General features: G+C 41.7%; 1 protein-coding gene across 1 annotated transcript in view; it reads left to right on the top strand.

The window, feature by feature from the left end:
* Positions 1–6614: 6614 nt before the first annotated feature.
* The window catches only part of Ube2w (ubiquitin conjugating enzyme E2 W), a 52791-nt gene continuing 32158 nt past the window's right edge, over positions 6615–27247 (top strand). Inside the window, exon 1 of the mRNA XM_032906171.1 lies at positions 6615–6711. Within this exon, the coding sequence (XP_032762062.1) occupies positions 6697–6711 (15 nt within the window). The 5' untranslated portion in view covers positions 6615–6696. The remainder of the gene's footprint in view (positions 6712–27247) is intronic.

The following is a 27247-nucleotide window of genomic DNA, read 5'->3' as shown; positions in this document are numbered from 1 at the left end:
AAATTGTTTCACTTTGCATTATGTCTGGGTAAAATTCCATTATATATTTATACCACATTTTCACTATCCATTTTTCAGTTTGTAGGCCTTTAGGCTGGTTCCTTTTGTAGCTATCATGAATGGAGCACAATGTGCAGTGTGTCCCATAGTACACCCTTGTCCACCCATCTTTATTTGCAAATGAGTCATTGGTCTGCTTCGAACCCTCTGGCTTCTGCTACATTATCTATACTGGACCTTCACCGAGACTCTGCTCCAATATCCTCTTATGCCCTGTGTCATGGAGACCCTGAGGCTTTGGATCTGCAAGGCTAGCTCCTTCACCTGCTCTAACAGTTCATAGATGGGGTAAATACTGGGGTGGGCCAACTCGAAGCCCTGGCTCTGAACCTGGACAGAAGTAGAATTGGTCAACCCACCCTCTCTCCTCCACTCATCCACCAGGGCCAGGTCTCTAGCACTGCTCACCCAATGCTGCAGCCAGCAAGGGACAGGCCCAGTTTATCTTTCAGCTCAGGACTGCTTTGGTTGTCTGGGGTCACTTATGCTTCAGTGTGCATTAATTTTCCCCTATTTTTGTAAAGGATATGATTAGAATTTTTGTTGGGATTTAATTGAATCTGTAGATAGATTACTTTCAGTAAGACAGTCATCATTCAATGTTTATTCTTCCAACCCAGGACCATTTCTTTCTTCCATGTTTTAGTGTTTTTTGAACAAACAAGCAAACAAACAAACCTTCATATCCATTTGGGTGGTGGTGCAATGCTTTGATCCCAGCACTCAGGCAGAGGCAGGTCAATCTCTGAGTTCGAGGCCAGCCTGATCTAGAACAGCTGGCCAGCAAGTTCTAGGAGAGCCAGGGCTACATAGAGAAACCCTGTCTCAGAAACAAAACAGAACTTTTCAGATCCTTTTTAGGAGTATACCAAGGATTCCTGATAGTTCTTGGGGCCACTGTAAATGACATTGTTTCCCTGAGTTCTTCCTCAGTTTGTCATTGATATAAGTGGGAAGACTAATGATTTTGTGTGGGTATTTTGCTGCAATTAACTGCCACTTTGCCACTAAGTGGTTGTCAGTTCCAAGAGTCATCTGGCATATATTTAGAATCTTTTATGTTTAAAATCATACCATCTACATACAATCCTTTGGCTTCTTCCTGTTCTGTTTGTATATGTTTTATTTGATCTCCTGTATTATTGGTCTACCTAAGGCATCTAGTACTATATTGGATGAGAATGGGGAAAGTACAATCTTGTCTATTTCTGACTGAGTTTTTCCCTGTTTAATATAATGTTGGCTATACATTTGTCATATATAGCCTTTCTCCCTTTCTGCTTTCTCTTTTCTTCTTCCTTTCCTTCTTTCCTCCTTCTTTCCTCCTTCCTTCCTTCCTTCCTTCCTTCCTTCCTTCCTTCCTTCCTTCGAGACAAGGTCTGCCTCTGTAGTCTTGGCTGTCTAGAACTCTCTGTGTGGACCTTGCAGGCCTCGAGCTAGCAGAGATCTTCCTGCCGTTAAGGCTAATGGGCATGATGTGCTTTGGTTGCATCTGCAAGCACTGACCAGAGATTCTAGCGGTCATCTCTACCTCTACAGCAGACTCCATGAGCATTGTTCCCAACGTATGTGTTCTTTTGGAAATTATGATCTACAATCTGAACTGTATGAGACCCTATCTCAAAAAAAAAAAATCAAAACAGAAACACAAAATGAAAAGCAATGAATAGTTTCTTTAAAATGAGTTCTAGAGATGCCCCTGAATTCCTACCTCCAGCTTCCTGCTTCAGCCTCCCAATTAGCTAGTCCTCAGCTACATGCCACTGTGGCTCATCCTCCCTTCCCTCCCCCATCCCTCCTCCCTCTTCCTCCCCCCCTTCCAGTGTCTTGGTAAGTAGCCAGGTCGACCTCATCCTCTGAAATGCTTGTTGAATTTGAATTCTGGGATCACAGAAGCCCCCTCCCCCCCACACACCTTCTCTCCTTTTATAACAGGCTTATTGAGTTACAATATACGTAAGTACTCACTTTATGTGTATAATTTAGTACTTCGCAGTAAGCTTCTACATTTGGGTAAACAACCATGAGTGTAATTTTAGAATAGTTCCATTACATCAACAAGAAAACATTGATTGGGGAGATGGACCAGTGTTTAATTCTATTTCATTAATCTTTTACATATATATATGTACATATTACATATATATATACATATTAAATTTTATTGTTAAGAAAAACTTACAGGGCTAGAGGGCACAGTAAAAAGCACTTGCTGCTTTTGGAGAGGATCTGAGTTCAATTCCCAGCACCTGCATGACATCTTGCAATGGTCTGTAATCCAGTTCTGCATGATCTAATGTCCTCTCCTGGCCTCTGCAGGTACTGTATGCATGTGATGCACACACAGGTGGACAAACATCCATACAATAAAATGAAATGATTAAAATTTTTAAAAATCTTAAATAGAATCAACACCACACACCAAAATTAACTGAGATGACTCAGTGGCTAAAGCACTTACCACGCAAGCCTGAGGACTGGTGTTCCTCAGAATTTACAGACATGTGTGGTGTAATTCTATCCTCAGAAGGTGGAAAAAGGGAAAACCCCAGAGCAAACTAGGTAGCTAAATTAACTCTATTTGGCAAACCCTAGGTTTGATTGACTCTGCCTCAGTGAGTACAATAGAAGAGTGATCAAAGGTGATTCCTGACATCCATGCACACGTACACATATGCATGTGTATCTCCAACCTGTGCCTCCCCAAGTGCAATCATGCATACATACACATGCACACATCACAAACACACAAAGCAAAAAGCATAACATAGCTCTAAAATGATTAGTCACTAGCTATTGTTCTACAATCCCCAAAGGCCATTGCTCCCACAGTCTAGTCTCTGAACATTCCTAGACTCCTCCTAAATCTAACAAAAGCATCCAGGTCACTCAAAACATCCCAGATCTCTCTTCCAGCAATACATTCATTTCTTGGTTATCAGCCCATAGCTTTTCATGTTTTATGGTCCTCAAAAGTCCATGCATCAGAAATTCACCAACTATTCTATGTTAAAAATCTTCTGGTGGTGGACCCTGGTAAATTCTGCCACCCGGACTAATAGCCCCCTAGCCTACATGATGTCTTTGCTCCCACCATCCAAAAGCAAATTTAAATTTTCAAAAGCTGGAAGTTATGGGGCATATCTTTGTTCCCAGCAGTCAGAAATAGGTAGATTTTGGAGTTTGAGGTCAGCCCGATCTAGAGAGTTGGGATTACAAGAGAGAAAAACTTATCTCAAAAGAACAAAAACAAACAAATAATTTTTTTTACTAGCTGCCCAAATTTGAAATCCATACAAAACCATGGAGGTTATGCAATTTGGTGTATTAATGAGGGAATAGACTGTAGGGCCTTATCTACGATTGCTAATGACAGGGCTAGGATGGGAATCCAACCTCCAATCCTCATTTAATGCCCTTTCTTTCTTTTTTTTTTAAAGATTTACTTACTTAATGTATCTGAGTACACTGTAGCTGTCTTCAGACACACCAGAAGAGGGCATCAGATCCCATTACAGATGGTTGTGAGCCACCATGTGGTTGCTGGGAATTGAACTCAGGACCTCTGGAAGAGCAGTCAGTGCACTTAACCACTGAGCCATCTCTCCTGCCCCCTTAATATCCTTTCTAACCAACAACAAGTAAGCTGTAAGTGTGGGATGCGTCCATTTCTCTGGAGAGATCAACCATGAACAGCCCCTGGGACACAGACTCAGGCAAGCAGACCCTGTCTTCTACTCTGTCCTCACACTTGGCAAGCAAAGCTTCAGCACACTGCTTCTGCAACCCACTCCAGTGAGTCACTGGACCAAAGGCAGCGGTGAGCTGCATCACATTACAGAACTTGCGGCAGTGACCTGCACTCATTTTATGGCTCCTCCAATATTACTAGAGGGTCTCATATTTTCTCCATCCAATCAGAATGTGCAATGGCTATCTTAGTCAGCATTATCTCAGGCTTTCTCCTGCCCTTGGAAGGGGAGACTTCCAACACCTGCCCACACATACTCTCCTGTTTTTTCTCACAAGAGATGAAAGTCAGAATGGTTCAGGAGAGGAGGAAGAACTGCCTCTCCTTGCTAGCCGATTGCCATCCTACTTGCTGTGGAAATTAAAAACTGAATACCATTATTAAATCTTATATAAACAACAATTCGATTCTGTTTGGTTGGTTGTTTTTTTGAGACAGGGTTTCACTGTATAGCCCCTGGTTGTCCTGGAACTCTGAAGACCGGGCTGGCCTCAAACTCACAGAGATCCACCTGCCTCTGCTACCACCACTCACCTAAAGAATAATTCCAGCTAAATAACAATTCCTTCATATCCATTCTATTTTTTCCTTGGCTCTAGTTGTCTCAAAGATGTATTCTATAATTTGTTTGAATTGCTAAGTGGAATTACATTTTGTGCTACTTATGTTTTATTGCAAATATTGCTTTTAACATTTTTTCTTTCATCATTGCTGAGTCTTTCTCTACCATGGTTGTGTCTATTCCAACCCTCTTGTTGGAGATTTGCTTCCTTTTCCCCTTTTGGTATTATCAGGCACTTTAAGTTGCCTATCCAATAAGCCACGTTCTGAGAAAAATGTGAGCATCTTCATCAAATAGTGGACAGTCAAGAGTTTTAGAAACACTTTATACTCACTGAAAGTAGCCTTTACACTGCCCAAAAGTCACATTCTTTGCTCTTGAGTATGTCAGGAACAGTCTGTTGTACACCTTTGCCTTTTGTTTTGCTTTCTATGCTGAGAGATCAAATTCAGGGTCGCCTACATGTTAACCACAGACTTTTCCAGTGAACTATATACCCCACCCTCTATTATGTATAAATTAAAGAATAAAGATGATAGGTAGTTATGAACTGCTTAGCATTTCCTAGGATGCGATTAACATGGACTTTTTGCCTCCTGTGAAGATCATGTGAGGTGAAGACAAGACATTAGTTCTACTGTAAGCAACAAAGTTCCTGTATCTGCTTTTCTCCCTTCTGAGTACCTTGCCTAGGCGGCTATTTATTTACTCTGATGAGGTCATAATGCTATGTTTGTGGAGTCTCCTTCATCACTTACACCTTTGAGAAGAATCAGCTTTTAAACAACATGTGTTAGCTGGTACATTTCAACCTGAGATCACAGGCACAAAGATCTCTGGAAGAACTGGTTGAGAACCCTTCCTGTAAGCTTACCTCGTTCACTCGGTTATGTGGGCACTTTATTTCAAGTTGTAATGGTAACAACACAACTGGAGAGACGCTGGATATGCTTCTGATTGATTCTTGTATTCCAAGTCACGGAAACCTCCATGACAAAGTCCCTTTATGGTGAAGATAAACCGTCTTGAATATCACACCATAGAATAACTGGCACATTTAAAGATCTTTTCCTTTTTTGAACACATTTCTTACGGATGTTCCCAGAGAACATCGTGATCTATCTTAAGTGTGAAGAGTGATAACCTACATCACCATTATATTTATATCTTAAATGTCTAAAAACGAAGCCAAGTTAATAAAAATAAAGATTTAAACTTTCATTCTGGTAAAGTAAAAGCCTTCTACTCAACATGCCATCCTCTTTGATTCTTTTAGAGACAGGACACGAGGTGCAAGCTTTTGGTTTTCATTTTCTTCATATATACCAAACGACATCTTCAGTTCCGGAAGAGCTTTAAAAATGTGACTTCTGATAAATGTTGGCAGAACTGGTACATTTCTAGAATAAATTCTGTATGCTCAGCGTATCCTACTCAAATTCACTCATAGGTCATCTGATCATGCACTGTCCACCACAGAATAGGCTGAAGAGAAATCTAGGCATGGCAGAAGGTATATTATAACGTGAACTATATTATTATATTGAAATGTCACGGCTAGAGTGAAATCGCTAATCAAAGTTAGCCTGATGTAACAACGACTATTACAGTACACCTGGACTTTACAATTTAAAGGGTTGGGGAACTAGAAAAATTGCACACAAAATGGAACTCCATTAGTCTCCCTCCTTCCTTTCCCAGCACGTTTCAACTCAACAAATCCAATTGCTCTTGCCTTTAAGACCACAGCGTTGCCCTGCTCTCAGTTTTCTTTCTGTCCTATGGGGAAACCTGTGACTCTCTGCCCCTCAAAGTAGAAACTTCCTAGGTCTGCAAAGAAAGCATCTCCAGGTGAAGTTGTATCTGGCTCAGGAGCTAAAACGCGGTAGGTGTAAAAAGACATACGAGGGTTGGGGACGCGGCACGGACTATAAATCTTACACTTGTAGCTGGAAAAACAAAATGAGATCCCCTACCCACCAAATGCCCGCGGATTCAGACAGCTTCCTGACCTCAACACACCGCCGCTGGCCCAACCCTGAGCAGCGACCCAGCCAGCACTGATGGTGGGCGGGCGTGTAAACTGGCTGGGATGCAAGGTACCCAAGGCGCCTGGCCCAGCCTGGCCCCGCCCACCCGGCCCCGCCCCGCCCCGCCCCGCCCCCGGGCACCCGCGCGCTAGCCAATCGAGCACGCGGGCCCCCTTCCCATCGGCGACTCCACCCCCGTGCCCGGGATGTTGGGCCCCCGCGGCGTGACGCGAGCACGGCGGCTCCGCCCCCTGCGTCTCAGGCCTCGCTGGCCTTGGGGGGATGGTTTCATCATGGCGTCAATGCAGGTGAGCGGAGCTGCTGCAGCGGGGAGGGTGAGAGGGCCACCGAGACGGGGCGAGCTTCGGCGTGGGGGCGGCGTCCGGGACCTTTGGGCCCGGCTCCGGGTGACCTTCCCTGACCTCGGGGCGTAGGGGATCGCCGGGTGGAGAGCGGAGCGGGGGTGTCGGTCGGTGGCCGCGGACTGTCGCGGCCGCGAAGTTGTGGCATAAAGGCGGCTGAGGGGAAGAAAGGGCGAAGTTCGGCGTGCGCTCCGCGGTGGAGGCTCCGCTCCGCGCTCCTGCGCGAGGATCGCTGCCGCTCGGCTCCCCGGATACCACGGGGATGCTTTTCCCCTCGCGCTCCCTGGCGGGGTGGAAACAGCTGTGCCCACTGCCCTCGCCCGCGGTCGGGGAGGCCGGAGACGGGCAGAGCGTGGGGTAGCCGGAGAGCGCCTCGCCGAGGACGGCCGCCTGCCCACGGCGCCCCGCGGCCTCTGCCCGGCCTCCCACGCGCAGCCTCGGATCGCTGGGCTCCTGCTCGCACTTCTCTGATCTTCATCCTGTGCCCCCGGGGGTGCCTCCTCCTGTCAGCCCGCACTCTGGGCATTCCCTGGCAGCCCACGTCTCTTCGAAGCCGCCCTACGTCCCTGTCCCCAGCGTCCTGTGCCACCCAGCGTGCGAGCTCGTGGGCCTGCTCCTCCGCCTCGATAGAAACTCGCCCTCTTAATTTTTTTTTTCTTACGATGCCCCACCCTTGCGGACTCGGTAAGGCTGTGTCTTCTTTGCCCTTCTTTCCCAGACCTTTAAAACCTTAGTTTGGTAGAAGGCGTCTTTTAACCCATGCCCTCTCTGACTTGACGGTGGTTATCTCGTCTTCCAACTTAATGTATTCCTCCCCCCCCCTTGCAAATCCGAGAAAAATGATTTTTTTCAGGCAAAGATGGCAACCACAATTGTGGTTTCTAGAGATTGCATGATCTATCGCGGGCATTTAATTTTCAGATGGGACTAGCGGTGTTAAAGCACACAGGAAGGGAGAGTAGAACTCTTGTAGTGTCAGCGAAACGCCTTTTGGAGTTTTAACAACAGCTCAAGTAAAGAGAGAAACCGCATTTTTCCTTAGAAGAGTTTTTGGCTTTTGTTTCTAGAATAGTCAAGATCTCATTGTTGGCGCTTCTCTGTGATAGAAATGGTTTTCATTCTTCTGTATTTCCCCCCTTTCCCTGTATCTTCCTTCAATCTACTTTCCTTATGGTATTCTTTTTGCATTTGCTTGTCCTGTTGGCCTCTCCTGCAGAACAATAAAACTGCTAGTAACATTTCTAGTTGAAGAGGTGTCACGAAATGGTGCAGCGAAACAAGAACAATTTCAGGAAACGTTATACTTTACTCATCTCCCCAGAGACGTTAGAGAAGTTTCGTCATTTGAGGCCAAAAAAAGGAACTGTGGAACACCAGTTGGACAGCCGATGGGCTATATGATTGCTTTACGATTTTCTGCATTAAGACATTATTTGTTATGAACACCTGAAGATGATCTATCTTAAGATACAGGCATTATTTAAAACTAAAAATCAAGATTAAAATCTACCACACTTGTATTTGGCAGGAGAGCTGGTTAGCTTTTACACTTCAGGTATTTAGAAAAGGCAGATCTGTTTGTAAGAGAGATTGGTATTTTTGGAATTTACTCTGTCTTTATTAGTGGGGAAAATGCCTTTTCTGCCTGTTTCTATGCTTCAACCACTACTGTAGAGGAGCAGTGTCTTTCTTTTGTCTGATTAGTGTAGGAACCAATCCTTTCTGTTCTAAAGTTAAATCTTGACCTTTTTATATGTATTTCGAAGTATCTGATAATTTTTCTGGAAAGAGTAGCATTCTGACAAAGATTTATTTATTTCTTAATTGTGTGTATTGTCTTAACACTGCCCCCCCCCCTCTCTGTGTGTGTGTGTGTACACGCAAGTGCCTGTGTAGGCCACGCCTGCTCTGGGTCTGAGTTACAGGTGTTTGCCAGCTGCTGGGTGTGGATGCTGGGAACCAAACTGGAGTCTTCCACAAGAGTAATTGTTGCTCTTAACCACTGCTCTATCTGTCAGCTCCATAGCAGACTCACTCTTTGCGGTTTTCATTTTAGTATCTTTGCTCAAAGTTTGTTTCCTGACCATCTCCACAGCAGAAGTTAGCTCTTTTCAAAATAATGTAAATAAACACAACACTGTAACTAAGTGATCAAATGTGTTCATTAACTTAACAAGTACTTTAGATAAGATTAGACTTCCATATCTTACCATAGGGGATATTGCTAACGAAGAGATTACTTAAGCTGCAAATAGGAGCTGCTGTATTTTAAAACCGTGCATACTGTACATCTGTATTGTAGGACTTGCTAGCAATGGAATAGTTTTTAAATGCAGTAAAACCAAGTAAGGAGAGTCTTTGCTTCTGACTAGAGAATATGGACTTAAAATTGAGATTATACTGACTTTCATGTTTCTGTTGTGTTGTTTTGGTAGAACGGGCTGCCCTGTAAAACCGCCTGCCTCTGCCTCCTGAGTGCTGAGTGAGGTTGAAGGTGTGGCTGCTTCTGCCCAGCTTGCTCTTCCATGTTTTAGCTTCATTCTTTGAAATGGGTTCTTGTTGGGTAGCCTCGGCCTACCTCACATTTGAAATGGGTTCTTGTTGGGTAGCCTCGGCTTACCTCACATTTGAAATGGGTTCTTGTTGGGTAGCCTCAGTCTACCTCACATTTGAAATGGGTTCTTGTTGGGTAGCCTCGGCCTACCTCACATTTGAAATGGGTTCTTGTTGGGTAGCCTCGGCTTACCTCACATTTGAAATGGGTTCTTGCTGGGTAGCCTCAGTCTACCTCACATTTGAAATGGGTTCTTGTTGGGTAGCCTCGGCTTACCTCACATTGGAGCTCTTCCTGCCTGGGTCTCTTGAGTCCTGCCTAGGTTTACAGGTTGATGTGCTGTGCCTGACTTTGCTGTCATGCATTCTGCCAGTGTTCTCAACTTCCTTTCATTCACACTAAGTACTGTCAGACAGATGATGATGTTGGTCTGGAAGCACCTAGCCAGGCTCCTGAGGGACTTTGTTCTTGTGCCCGCCCGTGTCCTGTGCCCGCCCGTGTCCTGTGGGGAATCCTGTGGGGAAGCTGCTGTTGCTAGCACTGTCAGCGTGCAGTTTTTTTTTTTGTTTGTTTGTTTTTTTTTTTAAGATTTATTTATTTATTTTATGTACAGCATTCTGCCTGCATATGTGACTACAGGCCAGAAGAGGGCACCAGATCTCATCACAGATGGTTGTGAGCCACCATGTGGTTGCTGGGAATTGAACTCATGACCTCTGGAAGAGCAGTCAGTGCTCTTAACCACTGAGCCACCTCTCCAGCCCTACATAGTTTTTTCTATTCTTTTTTTTTTTTTTTTTTCCCGGAGCTGGGGATCGAACCCAGGGCCTTGTGCTTGCTAGGCAAGCGCTCTACCACTGAGCCAAATCCCAACCCCCCAGCGTGCAGTTCAGTGTGACACTTCATACTCTGATGCCTGCTTCTCCCTTTCTTCACCTCTGCTTCCTCTAGTTCTCCTTAAAGCAAAGTCAGAAACCACCAAGTAAGAATTCTTTCTTTAAAAAAACTTTCAGATACATTTTTGTTTTATGTGCATGAGTGTTTTCCCTGGCGTGTATGTTTGTGTATGCCTGAAGAAGCCAAAGAGGGCTTTAGATCCACTGAAACTGGAGTGAAAATTGTGAGTCACCATGTGGACGCTGGGTCCTCGGAAAGCACAACAAGCACTCTTAACTGCTGACCCATCTCTCCAGCCCTAAGAACTCCTAAAATATTGCTTAAGTATTGCCAGTTGTAATACTTAAAATGGTAAGAAATCGGCCTAAACTTAATTTTGTTAATTCAAAAAGATTTTTTTAAAAATTAAGTGAAAAGATATTAGTAATAGGTTTCAGTGCTAGTAGCGCTTGGAAGACTAGTTTAAAACTTCCCTTATATACTGCAGACGCATTATTAGGTTTTTTAAATGTGATTCTAAAAAGTTGGTAAACCATAACAATACAGGTTATTTTTTCCATTTTGTGTGTGTGTGTGTGTATATATATATTTATTTTCCCATTTCTTACAGATTATTTCATGTTATGAATTATTTAGTCTGACTTTCATACATATTTTCAGATTTACTATGTAGCCATTTTGTTCATACTCCTTTAAACTAAAAGTTTTAAAATTTACCTGATTGAAGCTGGGTGGTGCAAGCCTTTAATCTTAGCACTTGGGAGGCAGAGTCAGGAGGATCTCTGAGTCTAGTCTTCAGAGCGAGTTCTATGACATCCAGGGCTATATAATGAGGCCCTGTCTCAACACCATTTTTTTAAAAAAAGGTTTATTTATCATACATAAGTACACTGTAGCTGTCTTCAGACACATCAGAAGAGAGCATCAGATCTCATTACAGATGGTTGTGAGCCATCATGTTGTGCTAGGAATTGAACTCAGGACCTCTGGAAGAGCAGTCAGTGCTCTTAACCATTGAGTCATTTCTCCAGCCCCAACATTTTTTTTTAAAAAACATAATTGGAATAAGGTGGCTGAGTGAGTAAGGCAGTGGACTACTAAAATCTATCTGGTATGTTTTCCTAATTTGACCCATGTTACGGCTATGATCTTAGGAATCTAGCACATAATAGTTGTTGTTTGTCAACTATAATGTGGTTATTTTTGTGGAAACCTCCTTCTTCTCTCCAAGAGTATACTTTGTAAATGACAAACATAAGTGAACAAAAGCACAAAGTAATGGGTCTTCTGTCCCTTTTAGTTTGGGATCTATCACTTGTATATTTGTCTTCGAAATGTATAGATTTTTAACCCTTCAAGCACCCCTTCCCAATGACTCTATGACAGCAGGAAGAAAGTGCTTTAATCTTTAAAGTGCGAACAAAGCTTGTGAGTATAGTGAAGAAGCATTCGGGAATAACAAGTCTTTAAGTCTACTTTAGGAAAATCTGCTATGCAGATTATTAGTGGCAAGGTTGAATAGCTACCCAGAAATACTTTAAAACCCCTATTCACATTGTATAGTCTAAAGAGTTGTTCATTGTCTTGTATGTATTTGTAAAACTTTTCCTAAGTACTTCTATATTTTTTTCATCTGATTCTTACTGCAGTTTGTCAGGTAACTCTTTTATTGTGACTTAGCGGTTTCTGTAAGATACTTATTTGGAGAAGTGACTTCTTAAAAATTATGTAATAGCTAGCAAACCAGATTTGAAGCCAACTTCTGGAATCTAGAGAGGCTGTGCATTTGAAGGTAGTGAAGATTCACTAAGTTTGGCACTGTAGAGAAGTTACTAGGATGATGAGTTAGCTCAGGAGTCAAGCAAATGGGCTGGGGCTCTGTTGCGCAGTGGCAGCACATTTGCCCCGTGTACCTCAGACTCTGGGTTCCATCCGCAGCACTCCATAGAAGAAACAAGTCTTGTCAGTACACTGATTTATATATAGCCTCTGTCACTAAAAACTGAATGGACTCTGGCATGGTAGTACACACCTTAAATCTCTAGCGCTTGAGAGACATAGGCAGGCAGATTTCTGTGAGTTCTGGTCTATATAGCCAGTTCCAGGGCAGCTAGGGAAAGGCAGTAGGAGGAGGAAATATTCCTTAACATTCGTAATAAAATTACTTTATGGATCAAACTGTGTGTATATTAGCTATGTACTGAGAAAGTTATGATGGGAGTTTTTACTGTTCAAAGGCACTCTTCTTTATCATCAAGGAACATTAAACGTGTGATCTGGCATGCCCGTTGGCTTGTTACTTACCTAAGCGGAGCACCTACTTGGTGACATGCATTGTATCTCTCTATTGGTCTACTCGTGATTGATATCTGCAAAACCTTGTTTGAGTTTTTCAGGTGTTTTAAAAGTTTTTGAGGATAGGTTTTTGATCACAAAGGAATACTGCATGGCTCTGAGATGTTTAGAACAAAACAAAGAACTCTTATCATTCAGATGCCTTTATAAAACTATTATAAAAACCTTAGGAATAAATAGCATGGACTCTGGAATCAGGGGCTCTAGGATGGGGGCTGTCTTGAGACCCGGGAACCTATGCTACAAAAAACCGTTTGCAATGGAGTGGTTAAGACAGAAGAGTGGGAGAGGCAAATATGGATAAAATGCCTTTATGATTTTTGTTTTGAGACAGGATCTCCTAATATGTAGCCTAGAACGGCTGTAAATTTGGAATCCTCCACTTTTTTTTTTTCCACAATTATGGTCATGAACCATCTCACCCAGCTATAAAATTGCTTTTTTGAATTCTCTTCCCCAAACACGTTTTCTTTGTTGGTACTTGCCAGCTTCTTTATTTCCGAATTAGGAACCTTGGATTCATCCCACCCCATCACCAGACCATCTGCAGATTATGTTAATTCTACTTGCACGAGAGACCCAGAAGTGAACAGTCTCCTCTTGCAGATTACATTATCGTCATTCCTTTCTGGATTTTATATTAGCAGTTTCACAGATGATTTTCCAGCTTCACTTTTGGACCCTTACTGTTTTTCTCCAGCACATCAGACAAAAGGCAAATGACCACTTCAGTCACAACCTGACTGGCTTCCTTATTTTGGTCAAACTGTGACAGGACTAAGGCAGCAGTTTTCAACCTGTCGGTCACAACCCCATAGGGGTCACATATCAGACATCCTGCAATCATATATTTACATTATGATTCAAAACAGTTGCAAAATTTCAGTTATGAAGTAGCAAGGAAATAATTTTATAGTTGGGGTCACTATAACATGTGGAAATAACTGTATTGAAGGAAGCGTTAGCAAGGGTGAGAACCACTGGGCTAAGGCCTTAACCTCTCCCAGACACTCAGGTTCCTGTTAGGTCTTGGCTCCTTTCTGTTTCCATCAGGCCTTTCCTCCCTGTCCCGTTCACATCCTTAGCTGCAGCTCTTCAGGGTGGCCGGCCTTCTCTGATTAACCAGTACAAACACCACTCTTCCCCACATGATGAACTCACTTTGCTAAGTCCCTCCAAATTAGGATATATTGGAAACTATGCGTGGAACTGGATGGCTGGTGTATAGGAGGGCCCTGTACATGGTGAATGAGTGAGCACAGTTTCTAGAATACAGGATGCTTGGATTTGATTTTGATTTTATATTTTAATAGCTTTATAACTTTTTCTCTATTAAGCATAAAATAGTCATATTTGATAAACTTGCAGATTATCTGATTTCATGAACTTTTTTGAGTTGCTTGAGATTTTAACTACAATGCTGGAGGGCTCCAGATTTAAACTCTCCAGCAAGGGTTTTGTTTTGCTTGTCCTTTTGATTTCTGGTGTTTGTATTGACTATCATATGGTTGTCATATGAGAGGACTCCCACATCATAGGAAGTGGGGCAGAAGTACGCACTCCAGTTAGTGTGCATTCTCTACCAGCCATCTTAATAATTTGAGAGCTGGCCAAGTAAGATTGTGAGCCTCCCGTGCCACTTGTCAAGGTGGCCTAGTTTCCCTTTAAATTGAAATGTTCAGGCTGGGTTATAGCTCAGTGGTAAGGCTTGGGTTGTACATGTAGCACATAAATAAATAAGATAGAAAAAAAGCTCATGAGTTATAAAGTATATTGCAAGGCTTTTGATATGTCCACTCCATGAATACTGTTTTTCATATTTTTATCAACCTCAGAAGAAGCCTAGTGTTTGCAGTTGCTTCCACGTTCCTCTTTCCCCTAACCTCAAGAAAGCCAGAATCACTGGGTTCATAGGCTCTGAGTCTGTGAGTTTATTTCTGGTGAAGATCTTATCAGTATTTTCAGGGGATAGGAATAAGTAATAGTCCATTTTAGGTTGTAGGGGTTTATTAATCCATTTGTCAAGTTGATTTTGTTTCCTGCTTTCATTTATCAATTGATAGCTGAGATTCTTTCCTGTTGTGATGAACAATGTGTCTGTGATGATGCTTGAACGCTTTCTGTGTCCATGCATATTTTAATTTGTTTCAGGTATATACGGAGTAGTGGAGTTGTTATATTTTAAGTTTCTAAGTCCATAGAGAAAACTTTTCTATGTTCTTTACTCATAACACTTGATACTTCTGAGTTCATTTCCTCCATAAAGTATTTATCTGATATCAGTTGGGTGATCTACAGTTCAATCCAGTTCATATTCTGACCAGAGTTAATACAGGCCCTACAAGAATGCCCCCTGCTTAGATACATACTAGTTGCAAGCATAGAGTCCCAGGTTACTTCCAAGTTCTGTCTGATTAGCCTCCAAATTGGAGATTCTCAGCTGAGTAGCTCCTCTATCCCTTTAATAATTTTCTTCAGTTGGCTCATAGCACTCCAAATAGTGGACACAGTTGGTTGTGTATTATGAAGGAATTTCTGGTTTTCTTGTTAGCAGTTCTTAGTTTCTTGAGTACTGACAGTACAGACACAAGTCACCACACGTAACCATGAAGAGTTTTGTTGTTGTTGTTATTTTGACACAGAGTCTTCTATGTAGCCTGGATGTCTTAGAACTCTACATAGTCCAGGCTGGCCTTGAACTCACAGAGATTTGCCTCTGCTTCCAGAGTGCTGGAGTAAAGGCATTCTATACGGTGCTCAACAGTGAAAGCATTCCAAAGGATACAAATAAAGAGCCAGATGAGGCGACACATAGTGAGATTCCTAAGGATCTCTCTCGAGTTTCGGGGTCTGTTCCTTAGAGTTGGAATGCAGATGAGGTCTTGCTCAACCCAGAAGCTCTTCAAAACCAGCTTTTATAGACTTTTCTATAGACAGGGTCTTGTTTACACCATCAACTTACAGTGTAGCTGAGGATGAACATGAACTTCTGATCCTTGAATATAACTAGGTTTACAGGGATGGTCCCTTAGACTTTGTTTATACAGTGCTGGGGTTTGAATGCAGGTCTTCATGTATGCTGGGTAAGTAGTCTAGCAACTGACCTCTGAAGTTTTGTTACGGAAGCATGATTTGATGTTGTCATTGGTCACTAGTGGTCACCTCCACTGTTAGCCTCTACCTAGAGATTGGGAGGCTGGGCTTCCCCGATTAATTAGTCTTCCTCTTCAGGATAGCTGGGAACCCCCAGTTAACTCTGCATAACTATACATAACGTATAAAAAGGATCCAAGGGGGCCGTGTGCCACACAATTGTTAAATGACCTAATACAGCTGTCCCTCATCGTTTTTTCAAGACAGGGGTTGCTCTGTGTATTCCTGGCTGTCCTGGAACCCTCTCTGTAGACCAGGCTGGCTTTGAATTCACTGAGATCTGCCTGCCTCTGCCTCCCAAGTGCTGATATTAAAGGTGTATGCTACCATTTCAGGGCTAGGATACTAAAATCCTTAGATGAGCAAATCCTTATGTAAATTTTCATAACATTTTTATATACTAGATGCAGATTCTTGTGTGTACATGTGCCAGTGTATTATAAATAGGGCTGTCTAAGATGTCTTCAAACTTTCTGTCCATCTTGGCTCAGCTTTCCAACTGCTGAGACCTATCTCTTGTACACTTTAAATTATCTCTTGCTTGTTTAAGCTTATTACAATGTAATGGTATATGACAGTATACCACAAGAGTGTGTGTGTGTGTGTGTGTGTGTGTGTGTGTGTGTGTGTGTGAATGATGACAAAAGATATGTTCAGTGGAGGTATAGCCCCTACCTTCCCTACCTCCCTACCTCACTATAGGGTTTCACTCTCTAGCCCAGACTGGCCTTGAAGTCACTGGGTAATCCAGGCTAGCCAATCCTCCTGCCTCTGCCTCCACCTCCTCATACCTGTCTGTCCCCCAAATCTTTGGATCTAGTTGGCTAATCTGAAACTCTGGGACCCTTTAATAAGGAACGTTTTATATATTTATTTATATGGAGGTATATAAGTCAAAGTACCACACTCTGGAACTGCTTTTTCCCAAGCAGCTGCCCTATTTCATGTTTCTGCAAGCAGTTTATATACATTCTGGCTAATACTGGTGTGTGTGTGTTTGTCTTAGTGGATAGTGATTTTAAATTATATTTATCAATGATAATGATGTTGAACATCTCTTCTTGGACTTATTGACCATTTGAGTGATTTCTTTGGAGAAGCATCTGTTCAAATCCACTTTCCATTTAAGAAATTAAGTTCTCTATTGTTTAGTTATAAGAGGTTTTATTAAATTGCTTACTTATTTTTTTCACGAAGGTTCTTACTCTCTTTCCCTAGCTGGCCTGGAATTTGCTATGTAGACCAGGGTTGCCTGGAATTCACAGAGATCTGCTGCCTCCTCCTCCTCCTCTTCTTCCTCTTCTTCCTCCTCCTCTTTCTCCTCCTCCTTTTCCTCCTCCTCCTCTTCTTCCTCCTCCTCCTCTTTTTTTTTTTTAATTTATTTACTTTTAGTGCATTGCTGTTTTGCCTGCATGTATGTCTGTATGAGGGTGTAGGATTCTATAGAATTAGAGTTACACACAACTGTGAGCAGTGATGTGGGGGCTGGGAATCGATCTGGGTCCCTTGAAAGAATAACAGTGCTCTTAACCATTGAACCATCTCTCCAGCTTCCCTTCCTCCTCTTAATGCTGGGATAAAAGTGGGTGGAGGTGGCTCACACCTTTAATTCCATCAATCAGAAGGTAGAGGCAGGCAGATCTCCTGAGTTCAAGGCTAGCCTGATCTTTGAATTACTGGGATTAAAGGTGTGGGCCACCACCCTGGACTTCATTTTTAATTCTGTGTATGTGGGGTGTGCATGTGTGCAGTTGACTAGAGGCCTGAAGAGAGCATGTTGGGTCTCCTGGAGCTGGGGTCACAGGACGTGAGTCACTGGATGTGGTGTTTAAGACGCAAACTAGAGTCCTCAACCAGCACTCGTAGCCACAGAGCCGTCTCTCCAGCCCTGTAAGAATTTGTATATGTTCAACATGCGTAGACAAGGCTGGCCTTTAAACTCACGGATTAGCCTGCCTTGCCTCACAAATGCTGGGATTAGAGTTGAGTACCTCCACCCATGCCTGCATCTGTATTTTCTTAAGTACTAAAATTATAGCTCATACATTTATATCTTTGATTAATAAAGTCCCTTTTTGAATGTTGTGTATGGTGTATTTAGTGTTTACATGGAAGCTTCTCTTCCTTCTGAAGTTGAATATGTGCAGACTGAAAGTCTGTCAGGTTTGATAGTCTCAAGCTGATAAGTGGAGAGCCGTCTGCAGAGAATATATATGTAGCCCTACTAAGAATTGCCTTAAATGCCAGCCAACCATTGCCGAGACTCCATGTGTTTCTCTGTTGATCATCATTATAATTAAAAGAGGCACACTTGTGTTAGACTTTTTAAAACGCCATCTTACAGGTCAACTGTTCAGGTATAAATTTAACCTTTTCTTGAAACTGTAGCTACATTTTATGAGTGACTTCAAAAAATAAGTTTTCAGTTGTGGAAATAGAATGCAGAAATTAAGCTTGCTTTGTACATTAAGAGAGTCTGATAGGAAATTAGATATACTGGACTTTGAGAAAGGGGATTGTGCTGTCTTCATTAGTACAGATTCTGTACTTGAGTCCACCTGCTTGTTTATCTGAAACCCTGAATCAATTGTGAAAGTGCTTTGGGGGTCACATTTGCAAAGCAATAAGGTTGCGTTCCCCTAAGCACACACTAAAGGTCAAACAAGACATGGTTGTGCTGACTGCAAGCAAATGTCCTTTCTGAGGTTCATTTTAATGTCCTGGGTTTTGCATTTTTGTTCTTTTTTTCTCTATTTAAAATTAGCTGCAAGCCCAGTATTAAAGTGCTATTTAGGAGTCCTGAGTTCACGAATGCGCTATCATGTGCCTTAGAGAAAAGGCTCGTGTCAGATAAGATTCACTGAAGCATGAATTATAGTGTTGTGGCTGTGAGCGTGATGTTAATGAGTTAACAATGGATAGTAAATAAGACATCCATCCATCCATCCATCCATCCATCCATCCATCCATCCATCCATCCATCCTGTCTATTGTGGTGCAGTGTAGGGCCTAATGCATCCTAGACAACTGCTCTACTGATATGTTCAATGCAATAAGGAATCTTTAAAAAGAAACCTACTTGAGAAAGGGTTACTAGTGGTTGAAATTGTGGTAAGAGGTGTAGAGAAGCCCCTGTTTCGTCTCGAGCAGTGTTTACCAACTCAGCACTTGCTTGGATGTAAGCTTGGAACACTGCAAATGGACTGGTTTAATTTTCAGTCCATCTTGAGTGGGAAGTGTAATGTAGATTAGAATTGGTAAAATGTGCTACTGCATCCACATTCCTTGTTTCTGCTTTCTCCTGTAGTTAGTGTTAGTGTGTGGTGTTAGCTGGCTTTGGATTTGTTTTTCAAGTTGGCCCACACAATTAAAACCAGCTGTTTTCAACTTTGACCGCATATTGAAGTCAGCTGGAAAGCTTACAAGCCCCCAGATTATGATTTAATTGTCCTGGCATGCATTTTGGAGTTTGTCTTGACTCCTTAGGTAATTCTTTTTTTCTTCTTAAAAAGATTTACTATTATTTTATGTGTTTAGGTATTTGCCTGCAAGTAATTGTGTGCCCCATTTGTGAACATTACCTGCGAAGTACTAAAGAGGGCATTAGATCTCTTAAAATTGGAGTTAGACAGTTGTAAGCTGCCTTGTGGGTCTGGAAGTGGAACCTAGGTCCTCTGGAAGAGCAACCCATTCTCTTGACTGTTGATCCATTGTGATTCTGATGTACCACTTCTGTTAAACTCGTGTCTTTGTGTTCATAGTAGGGATTAGATAAACACTGTACACTGGATTAGTTAGCATGAACCTTTTTGTTTCCAGTGGAGAGTTTAGGAGACCTAAGGCATTTTTAAGGTTTAATCCTCTGGAAAGTCTAAAGAATCAAATTTAAAACTATAGAAATAATTACGTATTTCCTGGTTTTCTGCATAATTGTAGTTCTATCAAATAATTATATTTCTTATTCATAACAAAAACACTGATAGCTCATTAATTTTCTCAAATTTTCTTGTTTAATGGCTATTTTTATGTGAGCAGACACAATTCTGAAATGAAATTTCATTGTTGAGCAGAATTAGAGTATCAGATGTTTAGATGAAGTGACTGAGTGGTTTGGGAAAGGCTGTTAGGAACTGATGGCTCATTATTATCAATTGCGTGTGCCTAGATTAATTAATAAGGTATTTATTTTAATAGCTGTATTTTAATTTTTATTTTTTAAGACAGGATTTCTCTGGAACTTAGTCTGTAGACCAGGCTGGCCTCAAACTCAGAGATCCCCTTGCCTCTGCCTTCTAAGTGCTGGAATTAAAGCTGTGTGCCACCACTACCCATATACGGTATTTATTTTATTTAATTTGCTCCCTCTCCTTTTTCCTATGTCTGCCTGCCATGTGTATGCAGGTTCCTGGGAAACCAGTATCAACTTCAGATCCCTTGGAGCTTGAACTATAGGCAGTTGTGATCTGCCCAGCAGGGTTGCTAGGAACCAAACTGGTCCCTGTGGAAAACCAGCAAGAACTCACTGCTGAACTGTGTCTCTGGATGCAGTTTTTGGGCTTTTTTTGTATTATGTAACTTATGTAGACTGTCCTGGAACTCACCATGTAGTAGAATTCCTATCTTCCCTTCCCAAGAACTGGGGCCTTAGGTGTTTACCACTATGCCTGGCCATATGTTATTTTAATATATATATAATTTTAAAATGTATTTTTTATTCAAGTTATAACCACCCCAACCTTCCCCCTGCCTCATTCTTCCTTTTCTTTTCTTTTTTTAAAGGTTTATTTTATATATAAGTACACTGTAGCTATCTTCAGTCACACCAGAAGAGGGCAGCGGATCCCATTACAGATGGTTGTGAGCCACCATGTGGTTGCTGGGAATAGAACTCAGGACCTCTGGAAGAGCAGCCAGTGCTCTTAACCTCTGAGCCATCTCTCCAGCCCTCATTCTTCCTTTTCCTGTATACACATAGGTCTGAGAGGCCTTGCACTTGGGTATGGGCAGTCTACTACTAGTCTGCTAGGAAGTGGGGCCTCCTGTACCTCTCCTGTATCCATTCTGAAATGTTGACTGGCTTGATCTTGGGAAGGTCTTGTGCACTGGTAGCTGCTGTGAGTTCATGTCATGTCGGGAAGGAAGACAGGATTTCATAGTGTTTCTTCTCATTCTCTGGCTCCTATATTTCTTTTTATCCCCTTTTGTGTGGGGTTCCATGAGCCCTGAGGGAAAGGAATTGATGTCCATGTCCCAGTTAGCGCTGGTCATGCACAGTCACTCTCAGCACTTTGACCAGTTATGGGTGGGTCTGTATTAATTGCTGCCACTGCAAAGCAAAGTTTCTCTGACGGAGGTTGACACAGTTACAGAGTGAATTGCTGGCACAGTGGCCCTGAGGTGGAAGGTGATATTCTTAGGTCCTTCTGTCCAGCAGGTTCCTGTGGTGCTTGTGTTGGAAAGTGGAGAGGGATTCATTGGTTTTTGCAGCCTGGGATTTTGGCTTTGGAAAGGGAATATTATAACTTCTTGGTTGGTAGTTCCCTTAGACATTGGTGCTCCTCTGCAGCCTTTGCAGTTTCTTGGTTTATTTACTGTTTATATATATATATATATATATATATATATATATATATATATATATATACTGTTTGTGTGTGTGTATGTGTGTGTGTGTGTATATATATATATATACATATATATATATATATATATATATATATATAATACATTGTTAATCTGTAGCATCGAATAGGAATGAAAATTAACCTATAGTCCTATATTACTTATTTATTACAACTTTGAGAGGCAGTTTGTGAACTAGAGCATCTTTGTGAATCCAGGTGTCTTTTGAGCCAGACATTAAAGATAATTTTCAAAAATAGAACATAATACCATTCTGCCTCTGAGTGTCCTTTAACTTGTGCTTTGTAGCAGGGGGTGGGGGAGTCCTCTTGGTGCTCTCCGCCTCCACCCATATTTGTGGAGACATTTTATGCTGCCTAATTTGTTTGTTTGTTATTTCATTTTTATGTGTGGGAGGGTTTGCATTTGTGTGTATCTGTGTACCATGTGCAAGCCTTGTGCCCACTGATGAAGCTGGAGCTCTGTTGTAAGCCACGAGTTGAACCCAGGTCCTTTGCAAGAACAAGTGCTTATAGCTGTTGTGCCACCTCTGCAGCCCCAATCTATTTTTATCTGAGACAGGAGTCTCATTAGGTAGCCCTGGCTGTACTAGAACTCCCTACATAGACCAGGCTACTTTCAAATTCACAGATCTATCTGCCTGCTCCTTTCTGAGTGCTGGGCTCAAAGGTGTGCACATTGTGACCTTTGTATTTTTATGTTTAAGTGAATTGTATTTTTTAACATTTGAGTTTGAACTGTGAAGTAAATATCAATACACTCTATTTAGGGTTGTATTTTCTCTTCCTCCCCTTATTGGATGTGTTATGGCAAAAATGCTATATTCAGGTAAATTACAGCCTGTGTTTTTGGATTTCGGAGTTACTGTTTTCACTTTTTTCTAGAGTTACCCAGGGTATCCACCCTGTTGTGTGCTGGAAATGGAAGCCAACATAGCCCTTGACACATTTCTGTGTTGGCTTTCAGTGTGTAACAGTTTTCTTCTGTACCTTTTACAAGTGGAAGAGCATTTAACCCCACCCCTGCCCTTCAATAGAGTCTATAGCACAGGCTGGCCTCTAGCATACAGCCAAAGGACTGTACGAGAGCCTCTGTGAGTTTGTACTTGAAGTTCCCCACTGCCAGTTGGAGAGCTGCAGTTAGACTTCTCACTTTGTGGACCTTTTTCAGATTGTTGAAAGTGCTAGATTACAGAATGAAAACATTAGAAGGTGTACTCAGCATTCAGTTGAAGTATTGTTTTGCTTTATGCTAAAATTATTTCATTGCCAAGCTATTACTAAAAGTCATTTCTTAATGTTAGGGTAACAGTTGGGCATGGTGGCTTGTACCTCCATATGTTAAGCTAGCACCTGAAGGCAAGAGGATTCAGTGTTCAAAGTCATCCTTGGCTACATGAAACTCGGTCTCCAAAATGAGAGGGATATGAATATGAATACAACTGCTAATGGAATGCTACCATGGTATGGCAGATTCTTTTCCTCCTCATATCATGTTTCCTGTGCTTTCATTAGATGCAATTGGAGAAAATATTGTTGGTTGTCTTTAGTATTTTTTACAGTACTGGGAATTGAACTCAGGACCTCACTAATACTAGGTAAACATTTTACCACAGAGCCACACCCACTGCCAGTCTGCACTAGCAACCATTGTTACATAAGGGCACCACCACCTTAGTCCTCCCTTCCCTCCTTCCCTCCCTCCTTCCCTCACTCCCCACTCTTTTGTTTATTTTTGTTTTAAGATAGGGTCTTACTCTGTCACCCTGGCTGGCTTGGAACTGGCAGTGTAAAGCAGGTTGCAAACTCAACAGAGATTGGCCTCAGAATTGCTGCAGTTAAAGGCATAGACCACCAGGCTCTTCCTTCATTTTGAATATCTTCCTTTCTCTTGTTTGCATTCCTTTTTACCTTCAGTGAGAATTTCTACACTTTAGAATAGTTTCGCAGCAAAACCAACAGTAAAAACAAAATGCACCTTTTCAGGGTTTCAGTGAGACAAAATATTACAAGATTTAAAACCTCCCTTTAATCACTCCATTTTATATACCGTATCCAACACTTTGTTTTATTGAATATTTACATCTCTCTTCCCACTTGAAAATGAGTAAAGGATTTTTGTCAGTTTTGACAATTGATGTATTATTGTAACCATTGTCAATTAAGAACTTGCTCTGTTGAGTTTTCTGCTTTACATTTACCACATGTTGGTACATATGAAAATGAGTTAATGTGGGTCCGAGAGATGTCTCTGTGGTTAAGAGTTCTTGCTGATCTTTCTGAGGGAAGACATATGATCCCAGCACCCAGTACAGATAGCTCACACGTGCCTGTAACTCCAGCTCCAGGAAATCTAACATCTGGCCACTGTGGTCACCAGCATGAATGTAGGCATGCAAACAGCAGACAGTGGACACACAAATAACAAGTGCATCCTAAGAAAATTGGATTCATATAAAAGGGGAGTCACTTTAGAAATGAAAGAACTTTTTTTTTTTAAAGATTTATTTATTTATTACATATGAGTACACTGTCACTGTCTTCAGACACACCATAAGAGGGCATCAGATCCCATTACAGATGGTTGTGAGCCACCATGTGGTTGCTGGGATTTGAACTCAGGACCTCTGGAAGAGCAGTCAGTGTTCTTAACCGCTGAGCCATCTCTCCAGCCCGAAGAACTTATTTTATTGGAAATTTTTTTTATTTATTTACATTTCAAATGTTATCCCCTTTCCTGGTTTCCTGTCCATAAACCCCCCATCTTTTCCCTCCTCCCCCGACATCTATGAGGTTGTTCCCCACCCATCCACCCACCTCTTCCCACTTCCCCGCCCTGACATTCCCCTACACTGGGGGGGGTCAAGTCTTGGCCTAACAAGGCCATCCTCTGCTACATATGCAGCTGGAGCCATGGGTCTGTCCATGTAAACTCTTTGGATGGTGGTTTAGTCCCTGGGAGCACTGATTGCTATTGTTCTTCTGGGGTTGCAAACCCCGTCAGCTCTTTCAATCCTTTCTTTAACTCCTTCAATGGAGACCCCGTTCTCAGTTCACTGGTTGGCTTCGAGCATTCACCTCTGTATTTGTCAAGCTCTGGCAGAGCCTCTCAGGAGAGCTATATCAGACTCCTGTCAGCATGCACTTCTTGGCATCAGCAATATTGTCTGGGTTTGGTGGCTGTATGTATATGGGCTGGATCCCCAGGTGAGGCAGTCTCTGGATGGCCTTTCCTTCAGTCCCTGCTCCAAACTTTGTCTGCATATTTCTGCCTGTGGATATTTTTGTTCTCCCTTTTAAGAAGAACTGAAGCATCGCACTTTGGTTGTCCTTCTTGAGCTTCATGTGGTCTGTGGATTTTATCTTGGGCAATCCATGCTTTTGAGCTAATATCCACTTATCAGTGAGTGCATACCATGTGTGGGTTTTTTTTTTTGTGATTGGGCTACCTCACTCAGGATGATATTTTCCAGTTCCCTCCATTTGCCTATGAATTTCATAAAGTCATTGTTTTTGATAGCTGAGTAATATTCGATTGTGTAGATGTACCACATTTTCTGTATCCATTCCTCTGTTGAAGGGCATCTGGGTTCTTTCCAGCTTCTGGCTATTATAAATAAGGCTGCTATGAACATAGTGGAACGTGTGTCTGTGTTGTATGTTGGAGCATCTATTGGGTATATGCCCAGGAGAGGTATAGCTGGGTCCTCAGGTAGCGGAATGTCAAATTTTCTGAGGAACCTCCAGAGTGGTTGTACCAGCTTGCAGTCCCACCAACAATGGAGGAGTGTTCCTCTTTCTCCACATCCTCGCCAGCATCTGCTATCACCTGAGTTTTTGATCTTAGCCATTCTGACTGGTATGAAGTGGGTTGTTTTGATTTGCAATTCTCTGAAGACTAAGAATGTTGAACATTTCTTTAGGTACTTCTCAGCCATTCGATTTTCCTCAGTTGAGAATTCTTTGTTTAGCTCTGTACCCCACTTTTTAATATGTTTATTTGATTCTCTGGAGTCTAACTTCTTGAGTTATTTGTATATTTTGGATATTAACCCTCTATCATATATAGGATTGGTAAAGATCTTTTCCCAATCTGTTGGTTGCTGTTTTGTCCCAATGACAGTGTCCTTTGCCTATAGAAACTTTGCAGTTTTATAAAACCCTATGTGTCAATTCTTGAAATTAAAGCATAAGCTATTGGTGTTCTGTTCAGGAAATTTTCCCAAGTGCCCATGTGTTCAAGACTCTTCCCCACTTTTTCTTCTCTTAGTTTGACTGTATCTGTTATGATATGGAGGTTCTTGATCCACTTGGACTTAAGCTTTGTACAGGGTGATAAGAATGGATCGATTTGCATTCTTCTACATGCTGACCTCCAGTTGAACCAGCACCATTTGTTGAAAATGCTGTCTTTTCCCACTGGATGATTTTACCTCCTTTGTCAAAGGTGTGTGGATACATTTCTGGGTCTTCAATTCTATTCCACTGATCTACCTGCCTGATTCTGTACCAATACCATACAGTTTTTATCACTATTGCTCTGTAATACAGTCTGGGGTCAGGGATGGGGATTCCCCCAGAAGTTCTTTTATTGTTGAGTATAGTTTTCACTATCCTGGGTTTTTTGTTATTCCAAATGGATTTGCAAATTGCTCTTTCTAACTCTATGAAGAATTGAGTTTAAAAAAAAAAAAACAGAACTGAGTTGGAATTTTGATGGGGATTGCATTGAATCTTTAGATTGCTTTTGGCAAAATGGCCATTTTTACCATATTATTCCTGCCAATCCATGAGCATGGGAGATCTTTTCATCTTCTGAGATCTTCTTCAATTTCTTTCTTGAGATATTTGAAGTTCTTGCCATACAGATCTTTCACTTGCTTGATTAGAGTCATACCAAGGTATTTTATATTATTTTTGACTATTATGAAGGGTGTCATTTCCCTGATTCTTTCTTAGCGTGTTTTTCCTTTGGGGAGAGGAAGGCTACTGATTTGTTTGAGTTAATTTTTTTATCCAGCCATTTTGCTGAAGTTGTTTATCAGGTTTAAGAGTTCTCTGCTGGAATTTTTGGGGTCACTTAAATATACTATCATATCATCTGCAAATAGTGATATTTTGACTTCTTTTCCAGTTTGTATCCCTTTGACCTTTTTGTTGTCTGATTGCTCTGGCTAAGACTTCAAGTACTATATTGAATAGGTAGGGAGAGAGTGGGCAGCCTTGTCTAGTCCCTGATTTTAGTGGGATTGCTTCAAGTTTCTCTCCATTTAGTTTAATGTTGGCCACTGGTTTGCTGTATATTGCTTTTACTATGTTTAGGTAGGGGCCTTGAATTCCTGATCTTTCCAGGACTTTTATCATGAAGGGGTGTTGAATTTTGTCAAATGCTTTCTCAGCATCTAATGAGATGATCATGTAGTTTTTTTCTTTGAGTTTGTTTATATAATGGATTACATTGATGGATTTCCGTATACTGAACCATCCTTGTATCCCTGGGATGACGCCTACTTGATCATGATGAATGATTGTTTTGATGTGTTCTTGGATTCCGTTTGCAAGTATTTTGTTGAGTATTTTTGTGTCAATATTCATAAGGGAAATTGGTCTGAAGTTCTCTTTCTTTGTTGGTCTTTGTGTGGTTTAGGTATAAGAGTAATTGTGGCTTCATAGGAGTAATTGGGGAGTGCTCCAGCTGTTTCTATTCTGTGGAATAGTTTGGATAGTATTGGTATGAGCTCTTCTATGAAGGTCTGATAGAATTCTGCACTGAACTCATCTGGACCTGGGCTTTTTCTGATTGGGAGACTTTTAATAACTACTTTTACTTCTTTAGGAGTTATGTGACTGTTTAGATGGTTTATCTGATCCTGACTTAACT

Source organism: Rattus rattus, chromosome 1 (genome assembly GCF_011064425.1).
Source record: "Rattus rattus isolate New Zealand chromosome 1, Rrattus_CSIRO_v1, whole genome shotgun sequence".
Lineage (NCBI taxonomy): Eukaryota > Metazoa > Chordata > Mammalia > Rodentia > Muridae > Rattus > Rattus rattus.
This window is presented reverse-complemented; position numbering and strand designations above follow the sequence as displayed.